The following is a 19385-nucleotide window of genomic DNA, read 5'->3' as shown; positions in this document are numbered from 1 at the left end:
CTAAGCACATGTATAAAACCCTCATTTGTTTTACCAAGGGCAAAAACATCAGAGGTGCTTTGATGCCTCTTTATAGAAGCCAACAATCTGTAGAAGCCTTCTTGCCCTTGTAACAGAAGAAGAGTTGGTTTTTATATGTCGATTTTTTTCTACCACTTAAGGAAGAATCAAACCCGCTTACAATCACCTTCTCTTCCCCTCCCCACACAGACACCCTGTGAGGTAGGTGGGGCTGAGAGAGTTCGGAGAGAGCTGTGACTAGCCCAAGGTCACCCAGCTGGCTTCATGTGGAGGAATGGGAAATCAAACCCAGTTCTCCAGATTAGAATCCACCGCTCCATACCACCGCTCTTAACCACTACACCACGCTGGCTCTCTTGCTCCAGCAGAACTGGAGACTCCATTTCCCAAAATTCTATTTTCTTTAGATGGCAGAGAGAGGCTTCATCCTGATATATATGCCAGAGTCATGCAGAAGATGGTCTTGGAGCAACTCGCACCCACCCACTCCAAACCCTCTGTCTGGGACAAGTTTTGGGAGTTTAGCGAGATCAGCTGGAAAAGTGTAAGATGAAATTGTTTTATTTTTTAAAAAATGTTGTTAAAACAGTCTTAGTTCCCACATCACATTCCCTCAGAAGTTCATTGTAGGAACTATCTTTAAACTACTGGATCAGCTACGAAGAGAAAATATCCTGAGAGAGCCAAAATTTAAATATTACAACAGCATGCACTCTGATTGTATGTGGATATAACACCTACAGCTGATGTACAGGTTACAATAGTTCTGTAGTAACCACATTCTAAACTTGTAATACTCAAATGGCAGAAACCTGTATCAGCCCTTAAACATCAGGATACGTGAACACTAAAGGTAAGAATCTGGACTTTTTACTTGCTTGCTGTCCTTTAACATTTTTTGCCAGCAAATTTTCAGACATATTTCTGTAATCATGAGAGTCAGAAACTCATCATGAAAACTGAGACCATCAGGAATCTAACACAGACCCAGAGACAAAATAGAAGTGCTTTATGGCCCACCTGTTCCCTGTGTTACCCAACCTTGTCTCAAGGCAAATGTAGGGGAGGCAGCAAATCCCTTGGGGCAACTTACCTTGGTTCCTTCCGTACTCCACCAGCCAACCAGAAATCCGGACGATGTCCTGCAGAACACTCTCAGGAAGGTGTTCTAGGGTCACATCTTCTTGGGTTTCCATTTCTTCATCTAAGCTGATGAGGTCCAGGATGAGGATTGGAGGAACTGGTTTGGAGTGCCGGGTCATAAGACTACGAAATTCGGATTCTAGGGATTCTTTCCCCTTCTCAAACAGCAATTTCTGGTTGAAACAACATATATGAAACAGATGAACTGTCTTTACTACTGCTTTCAAGGTGTTAAAATAGCACAATAGAGATGCAGTCATTGACGGAACACACACTCATCCCTATCTCTTTCCCTCTCAATGTGGCTCTTTCTTCAAAACCATTGGACTGACATTTCTGTTCCTGAGGTGAATAAAGAGTTCAGAAATTTGGTAGAGAGCTTCTTTAAAAGGGAACATGGTTCTATGACAAAAGTTACATTTTCCCTTTTAAAACCCCTAGTTCAAAAAGAGACTTAGAAATTTGGCACAAGAGCTTTTAAAAAGGAGAATGGCGGAGGTTGTGCATCCTATCAACAAGGGTTGCCAACTGCCTGGAGAAAACATGTCCTGTCAACTTTAATTGCTGAACGGGGTGTTATTTCCCAGGTGATGTTAATTATCTCCATGCCACACATTAAGTTTCCATTAAAGAAACAGAACATGTAGTTCCATGCCTGTTTGCATCCAAAGTACCACACATGAACACAAGAACTGCCTGAGTCCGACCATCAGTCCATCAGGGTCAGTATTTTCCACTCAGATTGGCAGCAGACCTCCAGGATGTTAGGTAGAGATATTTCAGATCACCTGCTACCTGATCCTTTAACTGGAGATGTCAGGGATTCTGCATGCCAAGCAGATGTTCAGCCACTGAGCCATTGCCCCTTCGCTGTTCAAGTGATGAAAGATTGACTTCTGTGTAAGCACTTGTCCCCGTGGTAATCCCACATCTGCCTTCCCCTTCTGTGACCCCTGAAAAAGCACTGCAGGAAGAAGAGCTACCCTTTCAGACAAAAAGCCAAATTGGTCAGGGACTGAAGTGAGGTGGGGAATCAGGCAAGATTGCCCCTCTACCCTCTTCTATCAATGGAGCAGCAGCAGAATACAACCTGCTGTCTTCTGAGTTCAGGATTTGAACAGCACCAAGATTTTATGAAGCACTGATAAGAACATAAGAAGAGCCCTGCTGGATCAGACCAGTGGTTCATCTAGTCCAGCATCCTGTCTCACAGTGGCCAAGCAGTTCCTCTGGAGGTCCAACAACAGGCCAAGAACTCCCCTGATGTTGCCTCCTGGCATGGGGATTCAATAGCTGACTGCCTCTGAACATGGAGGCTCCCTTTGGTCACCATGGGTAGTAGCCACTGATAAAGCTATCCTCCATGAATCTGTCTAATCCCCTTTTAAAGCTGTCTTTGCCTGTAACCATCACTACATCCTCTGGAAGTAATTTCCACATTTTAATCAGTCCCTGTGTAAAGAAGTATTTCCTTTTAAAAATTTATCTTTATCAACTCTCTCCACCCCATGCATAATTTTATAAAACTTTACCAGTATCCCCCCTTAGTCATCTCTTTCATAGAAGTCAGAAGTCACAGAATCATAGAGTTGGGAGGGGCCATACAGGCCATCTAGTCCAACCTAGTTTTTTCACAGGGAAGGGGTTCCAACCCCCTAATCATCTTGTTTGCCCTCTTCTGATATTTGCTCCAAAATGGAATAAGACCTTATGCGAATTTACAGCAAGGATACAGATAGATCCTGAAAATAGTCAAGAGTTCCCATGCAGCCACATTACATACCACTGTGTTGAGTTCCGGGCTGTCAGGATTGTTGTCTTGGAAATATTCCACAGCTTTCTGGATTTTAGCCATGCAGCCCAAGTACTCTTCTAATCTCCCTGTAGGGCTGCAAACAAGAGCACATCTGGGCCAAGAATGCAGCTAGGTATTTTTACTATGACACACCTGTGAAGCCATGCTGCCCAGCGTTTCCCTCAGCGATTTTTTAAAATTTCCTTTTTCTGCTTACAATTTGGGAAAGTTGTTCATTGAACTGGTTAAAGTACAACCGAGGATGGCCAGCACACATTACAGTCCACAGTCAGCAAACAAGTAACCACAAAATTTACCGCTATTTGTAGTAGCATGAGTATAGGTTAATTAATTAATTAACTTCATTTATACCCCCACCTTTCTCCCCAATGGGGACCCAATGCAACTTACATTGTTCTACTCTCCTCCAGCTTATCCCTACAACAGCCCAACCTGAGAATATGTGACTAGCCCCAGGCCACACAGCAAGCTTCCATGGGAGAGTTGGGATTCAAACCTCAGTCTCCCAGATCCTTGTTTGACACTCTAACTACCACACCAAACCAATTAACAAAGTTAACACTGGTCAGGTCATAAGGTTAACAGGCTTCCTTTGACATACTGGCATGGGTTAAGTGACAGGGGTACATACAGAAGGGCAAAGAGTAACTAGCATGGCTACACAGTCTGCAAAAACAGAGATACAAATACTAAATTGGGAAGGCTTCCACATGGGGGATATCTCCCTACATGGCCAACAGGAAGCTCCCACAATATTTGGGGGCATCCCGATAATGTTGTGCTCAACACAAGCATGCCCCATCAAGCTCCTATTTCTCCCCCTTTAAACCAAAGAAAACCTACTATAATCCATCTTAAAGGAGAAACTGCAGGGTGGCTGCGTACCCAGCATCCATCTGGATGCTCCCCTGAAGCCACTACAGGAAAAGTGGTGGAGAGCTACACTCCATTCCCCTCCCCCCCCCGTTTTAACCCTTTGATGGTGGGATAAGTATTTTTAGCCCTTTAAAGGGCTTCCCCCCCTTTTCCCTGCAAAGTTGTGCTGTAATATTACACAACGGACTTTTATGCAGGGACGTTTCCTAAAACAGGTCTGGAAAAACGCGGGCAACCTGAGCGGGGAGAGAAAGGTGACCTCTGATTGTCGGAAAAGGCATGCATAATCAAAAGGAAGCCTGGAAGCAGTCGGCGGGGGTGACCGCGGGGAAACGTCCCTGCATAAAAGGCATATGACTCAATCAGAAAAGGGTGCAACAGATAAAAGGGGGAGGAGTGGGGGGGCAGCGGCAACAGCAAGCACAGAGGAAACAGGGGTGTGTGAATGCTGTTCTGTCCTGGCTTGCTGCTGCCACCACAGCAGGGGAGTGTTTTTGTGCCCCCGTGTAGACATAATCACACAGAAACAGCAGACAGCTTTTAAAAACACTAGCAGCTGTAGACCACCAAATATTATTTTAAAACGAAAGACAAAAAAAGAAAGATGTACCTTGCATTTACCCCCAAGAAATTAAAAAACGGAGATGTGCTGACCCCTCCTCGGAGAGCCTATTTGAAAATCTTGGGGCAGCCCCTGGAAAAAGCCTGCTCCCAGCTACTGCTGATTTTTCTTCACTAATCAAAAGGTGATATGATACGTTCAGCTCCACTAAATCTCACTGAGTAATTCACCATTCTCAGAATTAATGAGCTCAGTCAAGATGGTAAACAGATAGCGAGAGGACAGCAAGGTCAACACTGGAAGAACAGACCTAGCTAATACTTGGAAAGTACATTCTTATGCAGAATTAGCCCTATCTAATTCCACTGATTTCTATGAGTGTCCTGGAAATCCACTCACCCTTCCCTTATTATCTTTTCTGTATCCTTTGCTACGTGGTAGTAACTTATGACGTGATCCAAGCAGAACAGGGTCTTCTCAACATTCTCCTGCAGGCGCTGAAGGTTCTCAGTCTGCTTATGCACAGGAATAATGGAGTTCTCCAGCTTCATCAAGCGACTTTCAAAGGACGAGAGAATGGAAACCTAAACAACACAACCAAGAAACATCTGATGTACAACAGGGCTCAAAGACCACCAATGCTGTCATCTCATTGCTTTCTAAGTCAGGAGACATAACAGCATGAACAGAAGCTGACAGTACAAACCTATACAAAGTTCCTATCTCAGCCCACTGATTTCAGTGGGCTTAGATAGGAGTAACTTTGGAAGGGATGGCGCTGTAAAATGCTTGTACTGTGCTTTAAATGGAAATGATTAGGTTAGGTAAACTCACCATGTTTTTTGTCAGCTGGTCACTTTTCTCTAGACTCTCTCTGATAAAAGACAGTGTTTCTTCCTCCTGTTATTGCAAGAAGAAGAAAAAATCAAATGTACACATCCAATCATCCAGTCTAGTGAACAGAAAAATTTCAAATTTTATTTTCCGAAGTGGTCACCACTCCTCCAGAGTCTCCGCAAAGCTTCCAATTTAAAGTTTGAGTTCATTTTAATGGAAGTAAACATGTTCAAGAACTAGATACTGTATTAAAAACACTATATGAGAGCCAGCGTGGTGTAGTGCATAAGACTGGCGGACTCTAATCTGGAGAACCAGGTTGGATTCCCCACTCCTCCTCATGAAGCCTGCTGAATTGTCGTGGTCCGTGCCGTTAAGGTAACCAAGCTCTTAGAATTGACCCCTTCCTGAAAAGAGATATTTTATCTTATTCAGCCTGCTACCCACTAAGCAGGGATCAACACTTTCCACCTCTTGCGAGATAGACTTTCTCTTGAAATGTTCCAGTAAAAATATGAAAAGAATGTATGAATAAAAATACTATTTATTTCACATAAAGTATATGCATGTAAATGGTTACAGAAATAAAAACTATATTACTTAGTTCAACAGGAACAAAATACTATCTTATGTATGCAAGCAATATTAGCAATATCAACAATCTCTATGACTCTATATAAGAGTTTCCCAAGTATATAATTCATCCAGGAAATAATACAGTTTACAGAAATCTTGTAAAATAATGGTTAGTGCATTGAATGTTCTAATTCAAATTATTTAAATATAAGACATACTTTACCCAGTAATGTCATTGCAGAGTTTCTGTAAGGATTCTATAAGTTCACTTAGAATAGTTAGATTTCCTTCAGGTATTCTCGAAGTATTACTCTGTTATTTCAATGCCTTTAGTAGTTGTAAAAGTAGGAGAGATCTCTTTGGTTCCATAGTTTCATGTTAGAGCTGATACTATAGCTCTTCCAGCAGTCTGTTTGTGACTGAAGGCATGAGACCATAGAGTCTCTATATGTTTGAGGTTTATGGGTCTGAAGCCCATGTTCAAATTAGAAAAGGCTATATGAAAGCCATCTTTGAGTATGCTTTGCTGTAAGCATTGCTGTATAGCTAAGAACCACCTTGATGGTTTGGCTATACTGTAATTAATCAGTATTTGAAGCTATGTGTAAAGCTTAACATTATGTGTAGAGTATAAACTCCATTTTACAATCTCTCTGGCAGTGCCAATCTTAGAGAGTACTATAGTTTAGTTTAAGAGCTTAAGGCTCCATGGATCTCCATCCATGTATTCCAATTATATGTATTCCAATTGGAGTAATTCTATGTGTTAGCCATTGTTGGCTGTGATGCATGTTTATGTATGCATGTGTATGTCAGATAGTTCTGTGTGAGACCTCAGTCTTAGAACTGACTGCAGAGCATATTCAGTGCTTCCTCCTTGTGTAGAGAAACCTTGGGAATATGCTCTGGTAGTGGGCTTCTTAGAGAAGCTGCATTTACATCTTGTCTGTCAGAACTAGGAAGTCTGTATAAAGAATAGACCTTATGAGAAGACATTAGTCTTGTTAGAACAAATGAGCTCTCAATGTCACCATATTCAAACATGGTAAGATCCATACCCTTATAATCCTTAGAGTATAAGGGCCTTCATCACATATTCAGGATGAAGCATTGTACAGACAGTTATCCCAGACAATCAGTCTTCAGAAAGACAGACTATGTGGCATTATACCTCTCTCTGTGAGAGTTCTCCAGACTTAGAGACAAGTATAAATGATTGTTCCCAATTCACCCAAGAATCAGGTTCCTAACTCACGCAAGAATTAGGCTGCCAAGGTTTTACATCTTTGGTAGATGGAGGAAGTCCATAGGTCAATAGGTTTAGACCATCAGGAACTTCTCTAACCTGTAGTCAGAGAAAGGTCTCTATTTATATCTTTTCAGAGCCTTTATCTTGTAGATGTGCTGGAATAGGTCCAGTCAACTTTGGTCCTAGAATCCCTTAGCTAAAGCATTCTATAAATAAACAGTAACTTAGCCAGTAGTTCATCAATAGACCTTATAAGCAGTACTATGCACTTGACTGCCATCTGCAGTAGTTAGTAGATATGACAGTGTCTATCATTCCTTGTCAAGCAGTATGTTTTGCTTAATCAGATAAGCACACCTGCAGCTGTGACCTTTATCTGTGACAGCTGTAGTAAATGACTATAGCAGCAGAATCTGAGTTTGCTTCTACAGCATAGCAAGTAAGCCTTGAGCTTATACAGTCAAAGGTGTTCCAGTCCATGAAGTGACATAACATCTTTTTAACACGTTTTAACACATTTCTATCCTTATGAAGCCTAATGGGACATGTTTTCATATCAAAATCCTGTTCACATATAGTAGCCTGCGACAGGGTGACCTTAGGCCATTCAAAGTTCCCTCAGAACTCTCTCAGCCCACGTGGAGGCAGGCAAAGGGAAACCACCTCCGCCATAAGTTAGCTGTGACTTGACAGCACTTTCCACGACCACCAGTAAGGTTTATATTTAGACATTTCCTTGTAGACCTGCAAGATATTAGATTGCATACATTAAACTGTTTCACAAGATTTGATAGCTTAACTAGATACTTGATTTACTTGATTAGTAAATAGTATTATGTAATACATAAATGAATGGGTTGGATACCAATTGAACATCTGCAGATGGAAGGATTTCCACCCACAGAACATGAATTTCTTAACTTTGCCCTCCTGTTGCAGCCCAAAATACCACCCCCAAAATGGTGCTCAGAGACACCAGGAACAGCATTTCAGGTGGTATTTGGGGCTATAGTGGGGAGGGGGAGGTGAGATAGTCATGTTCTGTGGGCAGATATGATACACTAGATTCAAATCAATTATTCATTTTTAATACAATTTATAAAGGGATGCATGCAGTAGCATTTTACACAGGATCTTATGTGCTTGTGTGTGTGGGGGGGAAACCTCAGATTGGGGGGTAGGGTTGTCAGGTCCCCCCTGGCTGCCAATAGGGAATGGGGGGAGAGAGTTGCCAGATCCAGGTTGGGAAACTCCTGGAGATTTGTGGATGGAGCCTGGGGGGGACAGGGACCTCAGTGGGGTACAATGCCATAGAGTCCACCCTCCAAAGCATCCATTTTCTCCAGGGGAACTGATCTCTGTAGTCTGGAGATGAGGTACAATTCTGGGGGATTCCCCAGGTCCCACCTGGAAGCTGGCATCCCTATGTGGGGAGAGGTGAAGAAAGAAGAAGGTGGGTTGTATCAGAAGCAGGAGGCAAACACAATGAGGCAATTCTCATAAAGTGGCTTGAACTCTTGAGAGGATCCACTGCGGAAGGAAAAGACATTTTGGAATAAAGTTATGGATGATGTGGGGAAAATGAACTGTTTATCCCTCTCCCAAAAATACTAGGACTTGGAGGTAGCCAATGTATTTTATGGGGAGGAGATTAGGACCGATAAAGGCAGTATGATGCTTTATCTCCCATTGCATAATTGCCTAGTAGAACTCAGTGCCGTGGGATGGCTTTAAAAAGGGATTAGACAAATTCATGGATCGCAGGACCATCAGTGGCTAGCAACCATGATGGCTGAACGGGACCCTGTCCAGAGACAATACACCTCTGAACTGTCAGTTGTTTGGGGGAGGCAGCAGCACAGGGAAGTTGTGGCCTCGACATTCCTGTTGTTAGCCTCCCAATGCATCTGATTGGCCAGTGTGGGAAACAGATGCTGGATTAGATGCATCATGGGTCTGATCCACCTCATCTTATGTACTGAAATGACTCCTAAAAGTCACAGGAATGAAGCCGATCTTCCCAAGTGTTCATCATTGGAAGGGCCGGGAATCGGTTAAAAATTTTTTTTGAGATGTCCTTACCCACAAATATGGAAGGGGGCCCAGTTTAGTGGTAGAGCATCTTCTTGGAATGCAGAAGGTCCCAAATCCAATCCCCAGTTAATAGGATCAAGCACCACATGATAAGAATGAGCTGAACTGAGAGCCTGGAGAGCCACCACCAGGCAAAGTAGATAATACTCGCTTTTACAGACCGAGCACCTGACTTCGTATAAAACAGTTTAATGGGATGCAACGGATGCCATTTCTAGAACATAAATTAACTAGGGCAGTTACGTATCATCATCTACATATCCTAGGTTTCAGTGCCCATCCTGGGTTCCGAGGGCACCCAAATGGACACAAAGAAGCCACTGGGCCCTACAAACTCAGGGCCCCCAAATCCAAGGGGTTCTTTACGGAGGCGATGGGGCCTGCAGACGTCCAGAAAGACCCGGAAACGGGAGTCCACGTGGATCGTGCCATCAAGAGACCACGCCCCTCCGCTCTTTAAAAACACTGAGGAGGAACTGCCTCTCACAGGAACAACCTCCCCGCCCCCGTAACATCTTTGGGGGAGGAAAACTTATGCAGCGCTTTTTACAATGAAGACCCACCCCCCCAGGCAGGGCTTTCTTTTCCAGAGGGAGAGACTTGCCTCCTGAACGTCCAAGTACTCTTTATATATATATATTTATTTATTTATTTATAACACAACTCAACAAAAAACAAATCAAACAATTACAATTATAAAAAAATAACAAAAAAATTCAAAAGAGTAACAATTATATAATCTACTTAATATGATCTACATTACAAGATTATAGATTTCAAAATACCCTTTTTGACCCTCCACCCACCATAAAAAAGTGACCCATCACCAGACTTCCGGAGAAGTGTCTAAACAGTTTAAAGATTACTCTATTAACAATAGTATATATTGTTAATTATATATATATATATATATATATATATATATATATATATATATATATATATATATATATATATATATAATATATATATTATATATGTATATATATATTATACACACACACACAAAGTAAAACTAGTTTCTATAATTCACTAACTAAATTAGTAATATCCATTTTTGCCAGTTTATCCCAATATGTGATGGCCTTCATCCATGTTTTTTTGCATGGAGAGCTTGGTCGGGGTTTTAACGCAACGAGCCTGGCAAGTGGGGGGGGGGGCATGCCTATTTGGGCACGGGGCTGCAAACGGTTTGGGGTCCGCCGCGACAGAGAAAGGACAGGGAGGGATACCAGGGGGTTGCCGGGTTCCTGAGGCGCCTCGGAGGCAACGGCGTCTCTGCCTCCCCCCCCCCCGAGCCAGCCCCACCTGCTTGAGCTTCTCTTCTATTTCCCTCCTGCGGGCGGACGCTTCCTCCGTGGGGATCATCGCGCCGCCGAAGAGCCCGCGACGCTGCCGCGGACAAGGCCGCCAGGCTCCTGTCAACGCTTCCCCGACCCCACTTCCGCCTCTTTCCCCGCCCTCCCCGGCAGCGTTGTGGCCGCCATCTTGGGAGCGGCAAGAACGTCAGAGGTGTTGTGGCCGCCACCTTGGGAGCGGCAAGAACGTCAGGGGTGTTGTGGCCGCCATCTTGGGAGCGGCAGAGGGCTGCGCTCTTCGGCGAGAGACCTTCGGAAGCCCTCTTGAGAAGGGCGGAGCGTGCGACAGAGGAGCAGCGCGCATGCGCGTTTTTAAATGCCCGCTGTCCTTTTGAATGAGACTTTCCCGCGATTCTCGGGGCGTACGAAAGAGCAAGAGTCCAGTAGCAACCTAAAGACTTCACAACCTTTCTGGCAGAGCATGAGCTTTCATGAACCACGGCTCACTTCTTCAGATACAGCTGTATACAGTCCAGTAGCACCTTAAAGACTAACAAGATTCCTGGCAGGGTAGGAGCTTTCGTGAGCCACAGCTCACTTCTTCAGATCATACCCTGCCAGAAATCTTGTTAGTCTTTAAGGTGCTACTGGACTCTTGCTCTTTTCTACTGCTAGTGACAGACGAAAACGCATGGGAGGTTTTGCTTTGGATTTGCCGCTCTCTAGATGCACATTTTCCCCAGCCAAATTCTCAAAACTCAACAATAAGCCCCCATGCAAAGTTTTGAGAATTTAGATGGGGAAAATGTGCATCTAGAGAGAGGCAAATCCAAGGCAAAATCTCCCATGCGTTTTCACCCAAACATAGATTGTGATCTATCTCGGGGTGTAAAATGGTTTGGGAGTGGCGCCTGACCCTTTGTAGGCTTACAAGGCAAGCCTAACCAGAGTTACCCCGTTCTAAACATGGTGACTTCAACAGATTTAGAAGGGCGTAACTCTAGTTCGGATTGTACTGTTGGAAATCTCGGTAGGAAGGGAGAGGAGATAAATTCTGTGATAAGGAGACCCCTGTAGCAGAATGAATAACTTGTAATGATAGAAGTAGGTAGAATTGTTGCAAACCTTGCTAATAGCGCCATAGAAATAGGGAGAAAACACGTTGTGGTTAATGTAATTATTATGAGCTGCTAATTGGAACTGAGCCTATATTTATTTTATGACTCATTCAGTTTCACTGTTTTAAGAAGATCCTCTAACATCTAACCAAAGTAATTTAACAGGTGCAAATCCTGTTTTCTCATGTTTGGTATATATTTGTGCAGGTATTTGACTGTACCTGTGGCTGGTACAAATGCTTGTCCAAATAAATTTGCAAAATGCTTTGCACACTGCAAACAGGTATTAATATTAGGAACTGGCTGTTCAAACTTTGCTAGTGTGTCCTGAATTTTGAAATTGTGAAGGTTTTACTATTTGGTGTGCAAATCTATATAACAGATTTGAAAACGCATAATCATGAAAATGAGCTTTTCCACTTTGTTCACAAATGTTAATTTTCAAAAGAAATTTCGGACCGGTATGCCAGTAGTTCTCAAGAATGAGCTCTACAATATGAGCCACTGGTTCACATTATATGAAGACATTCATGTGTGTTTTTTCCTCTATTATATCTTGGAGGGCTTGGGAAAAGTTGCAATTCTGACTCTGACATTCTATGTCTGTGTGCTTACCTGCAATTAAGTACTATTGAACTCTGTGGGATTTACTTCTGAATAGATTGATTTAGGAGTGCATCCCACCTTTCTTTCTTAAAATCTGCATGCTATACCCCAGATCTATGAATGCTTATTTAGGAGTAAATCCTACTTAATCCATCAGATTAGTACATTGTTATTTTGCCCTTCCTCCAAAGAGCTCAAGCTGTGGTATATTGTTCTCCAATGCCCCATTTTATCCTCACAACAACCCTGTGAGGTCAGTTATGTTGAGAGAGAGTGACTGGCCCAAGGTCACCCAGCAAACTTTATTGCAGGATGGGGACTTGAACCTGGGTTTTGCAGATTCCAGTCCAAACTTTACTTGGAGATAATATTTGCTTGGGAGTAAGTCCAATAAATTCTATGGAACTTGCCGCTCAGTTTGAAACATGTTTTCTAGAATACATCACTTGTGAAGATCCTGTCTCAAATCTAGGGAAGTCTGTTGACATAAATAAATATATTTAAAGTAAATATAAAAGACAGATGAATTAGTTTGTGGATGAAAATCTCAGATATACACATTGTAAAACCACAATCTTTACATGTGTTGCATTTCCTGGATAGTAGATGTTTCAGCAAACTGGAAGGTTTGGAAGCTGTTTGTGCTGTTCCAGGTACAAAATGGGCAGTTAAAGAAGCAATTGGGTCCTCACTTGTTGCATGGGTATAGCTGACTCACAGAAGCCAATTATTATTCAGAGGAGCAGAACACTGTAATCCCTGCACATGGAGATGGGAATAAAATCCCTAGACATTCACTCTCATTGCAAGAGTTCACATCAGTACACCATCCTCAAAAAGCTTCCTCTTGACAATTCTCCTTCGGTAGTTGTTTGCTTGTGGTGCAGATGCAGAGGTGTTTAGATGCTCTAGGCAGGAAAAAAAATACAAAGGCACATTATATCAGATGGTAAACACAAAATAAATAGAAACTCGTAACTGTTGTTATGTAGCCAAACAGACGACAACATGGCTGGGCAATCTTTGTAGCATCTTAATGTTATCATGCAAAAATCCTGTAAACTACAGTAGATACTGTTAGATAGAAGTTCAGCGAGAAATCAGCGATACGCAAAGAACTGTTGAGTTTTGTTGTGTTTTAAATCTTCAGCCAACAAGTCCAATCCACTAGGTGTCCCCTGGGCACTGATCTTGAGAGGTGAACAGTGAAGCTTGAATGGTTTGTTTGTCTCAGCCAAACTTTAGCCCTGTCCACTTACATGTCATTTGTAATTTAATTGGGACATTCCTTTCAGGTAGGGGGGCAAGCTACTCTTGATGCAATGCAGATAAAAAGTAAATACTATGTCCTAATCCACTTAGCAAACAGCAGTGCACGCACTACAAATAAAAAAATGTGTTGGAGAATGGGGAACTAGTAATACACTACCTGGCAGGGAATTCATTGACTCTTTCAGTTGGAGAAGTTACAAGCAGAAAGTTCTTCCATAGGCATATATGAAATAAATCCGTTTTCCTCCCTCACTGGTTGTTTTTTTAAATAGAGAGGGACTCCATAGTACACTATATACTTAAAGAGACAAAGTCTTCGGCCATGCAAAATCTGGTAGCAACTATTTGCTAAGGGTGGCGGTTACCAGGGCTCCTTAAACCATGCACCCCTTATGAAGGGTTGCCAGGTCCCTCTTCGCCACGGGTGGGAGGTTTTTGGGACGGAGCCTGAGGAGGGCAGGGTTTGGGGAGGGGAGGGACTTCAATGCCATAGAGTCCAATTGCCAAAGCGGCCATTTTCTCCAGGGGAACTGATCTCTATCAGCTGGAGATCCGCTGTAATAGTGGGAGATCTCCAGCTAGTACCTGGAGGCTGGCAACCCTACCTGATGATCAGATGTAATAGCAAGAGATCTCTGTTTAACTACTCACTCTTGTTAAGTTAGCTGCTACAGTCAACAATAGCCATGCAGATTAGCTTTGGATTTCACACATTAACACATTCACACATTAACAGATCACTTCAGGACACTATGTAGGGTTGCCAATCTCCAGGTACTCCAATATGTAGGGTTGCCAACCTCCAAGTATTCAAGAATACCTACTGTACTCTGTATAGAGACAATTTTGAAAGTCTCATGCACAATTGTCATTTTATTTGTTGCTACATTGTAGGTCATGTCTATACATATTCACTTGTTTGTATAAATGTATGTTATATGTCATTTAGTAGTTTATAAAATCACTTTGTTTGTAAGCATCTCGTTCCTGTACTAATTTTCTAATCTATTGATACGAGAACAGTGGTGCCTATTTTCTCCCCAACCTCCAGGTACTAGCTGGAGATCTGCTATTACAACTGATCTCCAGCCGAAAGAGATCCGTTCACCTGGAGAAAATAACTGCTTTGGCAATTGGACTCTATGGCATTGAAGTCCCTCCCTCCTCAAACCCCGCCCTCCTCAGGCTCCGCCCCAAAAACCTTCGGCCAGTGGCAAAGAGGGACCTGGCAACCCTATGGGAACAGCATCTACACACACCTGACCAGGCTGAACACACTGGGCCGCCACTCTTTTCTGTTGAGTCGGCCAAAAACACAGATACACATTGTGAGTTTTGTGCCTCCCATAGCCCAGGAAACCCCCCATTCCCCTGCCATTTCCTTTCCCTGCTGAGCCACAGTGTAATGCTACAGCCTGGCTCAGCTGAGAAAAGGGAAAAAGCCCTTTAAAGGGTTGAAAAATGGCAGGAGGAAATGTGGCGCTTAGTTCTACTTCCCACCCACCCAGGTAGGGGCTGCGGGAGGAGCATCCCTCCCATCCACAACCACCCCACGGTTTCCCCTTTGAGCGGAGGGAAGGGCCTGTTGCACTGACTGGCAGGATTTTCTCTGCCCATTTTCATCCCCCTCAGGAAAACTTCCTGGTTACCACTTGACCACAAGTATCAGAATGTTTGACTAGGGAAAGGGCGCGGACAGGCCCCGAACAGAGAGTTTTCACTCTACTGTTGGTTTACCCATGGACACACGTCATGAATGGAACTACAGCCATGAGCAGTATGGTTGTGGCACGTACATACTAGATGGATGGGGCGGCGGGGGGGCTCCTTGATGAGTTCAGGCCTAAAATAAAAAAGTTATTTTGGAGCCCTTATCATTATAATAACATAAAGTTTTACATGCAACCTGCTCTAACTTGAAAAATCTGTATATTTATCCTTTATGTGAGTATGAATTTTCTGAGACCGCTTAGGGCTGAAATGCATCTGGTTACAGTTGTTTATGCGTGTTACCAAACTATATTTTTATATATATGGTGGCTTTAATACCTTGATGGGTAGGGTCGCCAGGTCCCTCTTTGCCACTGATGGGAGGTTTTGGGGGCGGGCCCTGAAGAGGGCGGGGTTTGGGGAGGGACTTCAATGCCATAGAGTCCAGTTGCCAAAGCGGCCATTTTCTCCAGGTGAACTGATCTCTTTCGGCTGGAGATCAGTTGTAATAGCAGGAGATCTCCAGCCACCACCTGGAGGTTGGCAACCCTATCAATGAAGCTTTGTTTTTGTTTTTTCATCTTTTATGAATTTTTGCACACAATAAAGAAATTACTATTTTGTTATTTTATGATAAGCTCAACCTTTTTGGTGCCTAACCTGGAACAGAGAATTAGACGTTGTTGTCGTGCTCCTTGCTGAACTATTTCCCTTTCAGTCAAAGCTTGGAATCCATTGAACGGAGGCAAATCTGTTACTCTAGAGAAGTGTGAAGCGGGAGGGAAGCAAAGCTTCACATATTTCCTCCTTCATGTAGAAACAGTCTGAAGGAGGATAAAGGTGAAGAGCCAAATTCTTACCAACGCAGGAGCCCAGCAACAAAGTCACAGCTGGAGGAGGAGGGTTAGAGGGGAGTGGAAATTAGCTGCCCCACTGCTGGCCTCTTTAAAACCACACAGAGAAACTACCAAATTTCTAGGACAAAAAGGGGCGCTTCAAATATCTCAAGCAAAAAAGATTGGGGTTTCAACAGGGGTTCTCCTCTCATTTATCGTGGATATATAGGGAAGTTTTTCAGAAGAATACTGCTGGCACTAGGCAGGCCTGAAGAAAATGTGGTGGTTTGCAGTATATCAAATAGTGTGTGGGGGTTTAAAATTTTTAAAAACACGGGAAACAAATACATTTAAAAGAGAAGAAAGACACTCAGTAGGCAATAGTATGCCATTACAGCGTTAGAACTGCAAGTTGGGGGGAAATAAACAATTAAAAATTGTCACACACACCTCCAGTTCAGTACTGCAAACCCGCTTACCACTGGGAATAAATTAGATACTTCCTACTTTCCTAGTCCTTCCAAAAGCACTAAAGAGCTTGTGACCAATTCACACATTATGGAGTACAGAGGTTGGTCTAGGATCCCAACATTGGGAGGCAGACAGATACAAGTTGTGGGTTCTCCTCAGTTCCTGCACACACTGTGCCCAGTTCAGATGGGACTGCAGCACATGTGGATAGGGTTGCCAGGTCCCTCTTCGCCACTGGAGGGAAGTTTTTGGGGTGGAGCCTGAGGAGGGCGGGGTTTGGGCAAGGAAAGAACTTCAATGCCACAGAGTTCAATTGCCAATGCAACCATTTTTTTCCAGAGGAACTGATCTCTTATCAGCTGGAGATCAGTTGTAATAGCAGGAGATCTCCAGGAAGGCCATGGCAAACCACCTCTGTTAGTCTGTTGCCTTGAAAACCCTGTTGGGTTGCTGTAAGTTGGCTGCAACTTGCAACTTCTCATCCACCCTACAGTAGTATAGTAAAGGTAAAGGTAGTCCCCTGTGCAAGCACTGGGTCATTATTGACCCATGGGTTGACCTCACGCCCTGATGTTTACTAAGCAGACTATGTTGATGGGATTGGTTTGCCATTGCCTTCCCCAGTCATCTACATTTTACCCCTAGCAAGCTGGGTTCAGTAGTATAACTTCTCCATAAATGGTTCTTGTAGGTTATCTGGGCTGTGTGACCGTGGTCTTGGTATTTTCTTTCCTGATGTTTCGCCAGCAGCTGTGGCAGGCATCTTCAGAGGAGTAACACTGAAGGACAGTGTCTCCATAAATGCTTTTTCGGTTATCTTTTCTTTAATAACCACATTTATTAAGAAGCATCATGCATTTGCCACAATGGAGAATAAGGATTAATTTATTCTATAGGCTTTAGCCAAATTCTGCAGCTTGTCCCATAAAACCAGGTTTAGAGAGGGGCAAGAAAATGATTGCTTGTCAGTTTGATATGCTGAATCATTGGTTGTACTTCACTGTAAAGTTAACAAGCTTGTTAGGCAAGCCTTCATTAAGGAGAGGCCAAAGCGTATTCCATATTGTCTCAAGGAGCCATGGGAAGGCAGGCCTGATGGATATCTGTTAGGGTGTGACAACGACACTTAGATTTCCATGCAAGGAGCAATATTTCATGTACCACTATGAGAAGTGAAAGGCAGGCAAGTGTATTTGCATGCCAGCACATCAGACCCATTTGTCTTAATAGTTTGGCCAAAGGTATTGTGTTATGCAAGAAGTGAAGCATTGTTGGAGAATTTACTGAGCAAAGATTACATTTGATACTTTGTGGGAGATAGGTGCATTCAAATCAGGATTGTATGACAAACCCCAAAAGTCTATTTATTGTCAACTGACAAGGGGCTAGTAGGGCTGAGTCATTTACTTTGATCTTATATTGTGTGGGGAAAATCACATAAAATTACTTTGTTACAAGTTGCAAGTAGAGTTGCCAGCTCCAGGTTGGGAAATACCTGTAGAATTTGGGGCGGAGCCTGAGGAGGATGGGGTTTGGAGACGGGAGGGACTTCAGTGCCATAGAGTCCAATTGCCAAAGCAGCCCTTTAGCCAGGGGATCTGATCAGTGTCAGCTGGAGATCAGTTGTAATAGCAGGAGATCTCCAGCTAGTACCTGGAGGTTGGCAACCCTACATGTGGAGGAAAGGCTTAAGCCTTACCCCCGCTCTGTTTTCCTGACCTTAAATGGACCAAGAGGTGCTATTTGGCCTATTGTTCTCTGGGATACCCTAGTTGCAAGTAAGGACACTTCCGTCCAGGAGCTCTCACCACTGTTCCATCTCTGTATGATCCCAAGATAGGGTTGCCAGCTCTGGGTTGGGAAATACCTGGAGATTTTTGGGGTGGAGCCTGAGGAGGACAGGGTTTGGGTAGAAGAGGGTCATTCTCCAGGTGTACTGATCTCTATTGGATGGAGATCAGTTGTAATTGGTGGAGATCTACAGCTACTACCTGGAGGTTGGCAACCCTATCCCAAGATGCCTCAACAATATTGAAGCATGGGAACTGTCTTTCCAGCACCACCTGCATCACTTTCCCATCTTCCCACACACAATCTAATCTTATCCATATCACCTGGGTCATCACCTTTACAGGGGATTACTCTTTGCCCAGAAAATCACAAGCTCAAGGTTTTCAAAACACTGGAAATTTTCAGTTTCCCTCTCACTTCCCATGGACTAATAACATCCCTGTTAGAGAGAGAAGGGAAGCAGGGCTAGAGTCCAAAAGGCTCATCAATATTGTACATAGCTGCATTCCTTTAAAAGGGGGTGATGTAATACTTTTTTTTATTAGGACCAACCAAAATATCACAAAACAGTATGAAAGCTTTTAAGTTATCCAGATTTCTTAATTGGGATGGGTGTTCAGTACAAGAAATGCACACGGCAGGCGAGGGGGGGGGGAGGTATGTTTCAGGCCATAATGGAAGGGCCTGTGGTCTGTAGAGTCTCGGAATGGAATGCAGGTTGTGTGGCAGATTTAATTGGATTAGGTGGTGCTAGGCATAACAGATTTCAGCAGGTTTCAAGTTGCACCTAAGCTTTCTGGGACAAAGAAGGGGAAAAAAAACGGCAGTCTCTATCTGAGAAATAAAGGCTAGTGGTTAATTAAATGTCTCTCTAGTGCCAAACAATCTTGTTCCTATTACTGACGAAAGTAAAGCTGTCCTGAATACCAAGTGAGGTTTCAGGAAGTAAAAAGCCCAGCATAATGGGATACATAAATATTATTCATCTGAGCTGGTGGGATATCATGGCCTACATGTGAAGCATTGTTAGGGTTGCCAACCTCCAGGTACTAGCTGGAGATCTGCTATTTCAACCGATCTCCAGCCGACAGAGATCAGTTCACCTGGAG

The 19385-nt window shown here is 43.3% G+C and overlaps 1 protein-coding gene across 10 annotated transcripts in view; it reads right to left on the bottom strand.

Moving 5' to 3' along the window:
- EXOC7 (exocyst complex component 7) overlaps positions 1-10565 on the bottom strand; it is a 53142-nt gene extending 42577 nt beyond the window's left edge. For all 10 annotated transcript variants that reach the window (XM_056858665.1, XM_056858600.1, XM_056858626.1 and 7 more), the window contains exons 1-5: positions 10483-10565; positions 5253-5318; positions 4818-5002; positions 2948-3053; positions 1115-1337 (exon numbers count right to left, since the gene is read on the bottom strand). In XM_056858665.1, the coding sequence (XP_056714643.1) occupies positions 1115-1337; positions 2948-3053; positions 4818-5002; positions 5253-5318; positions 10483-10542 (640 nt within the window). In that variant the 5' untranslated portion in view covers positions 10543-10565. The remainder of the gene's footprint in view (positions 1-1114; positions 1338-2947; positions 3054-4817; positions 5003-5252; positions 5319-10482) is intronic.
- Positions 10566-19385: the final 8820 nt, after the last annotated feature.

This window comes from Euleptes europaea, chromosome 1, assembly GCF_029931775.1.
Source record: "Euleptes europaea isolate rEulEur1 chromosome 1, rEulEur1.hap1, whole genome shotgun sequence".
NCBI lineage: Eukaryota > Metazoa > Chordata > Lepidosauria > Squamata > Sphaerodactylidae > Euleptes > Euleptes europaea.
Note: the sequence above shows the minus strand (reverse complement) of the source record. Positions and strands in the feature narration are given on the sequence as shown.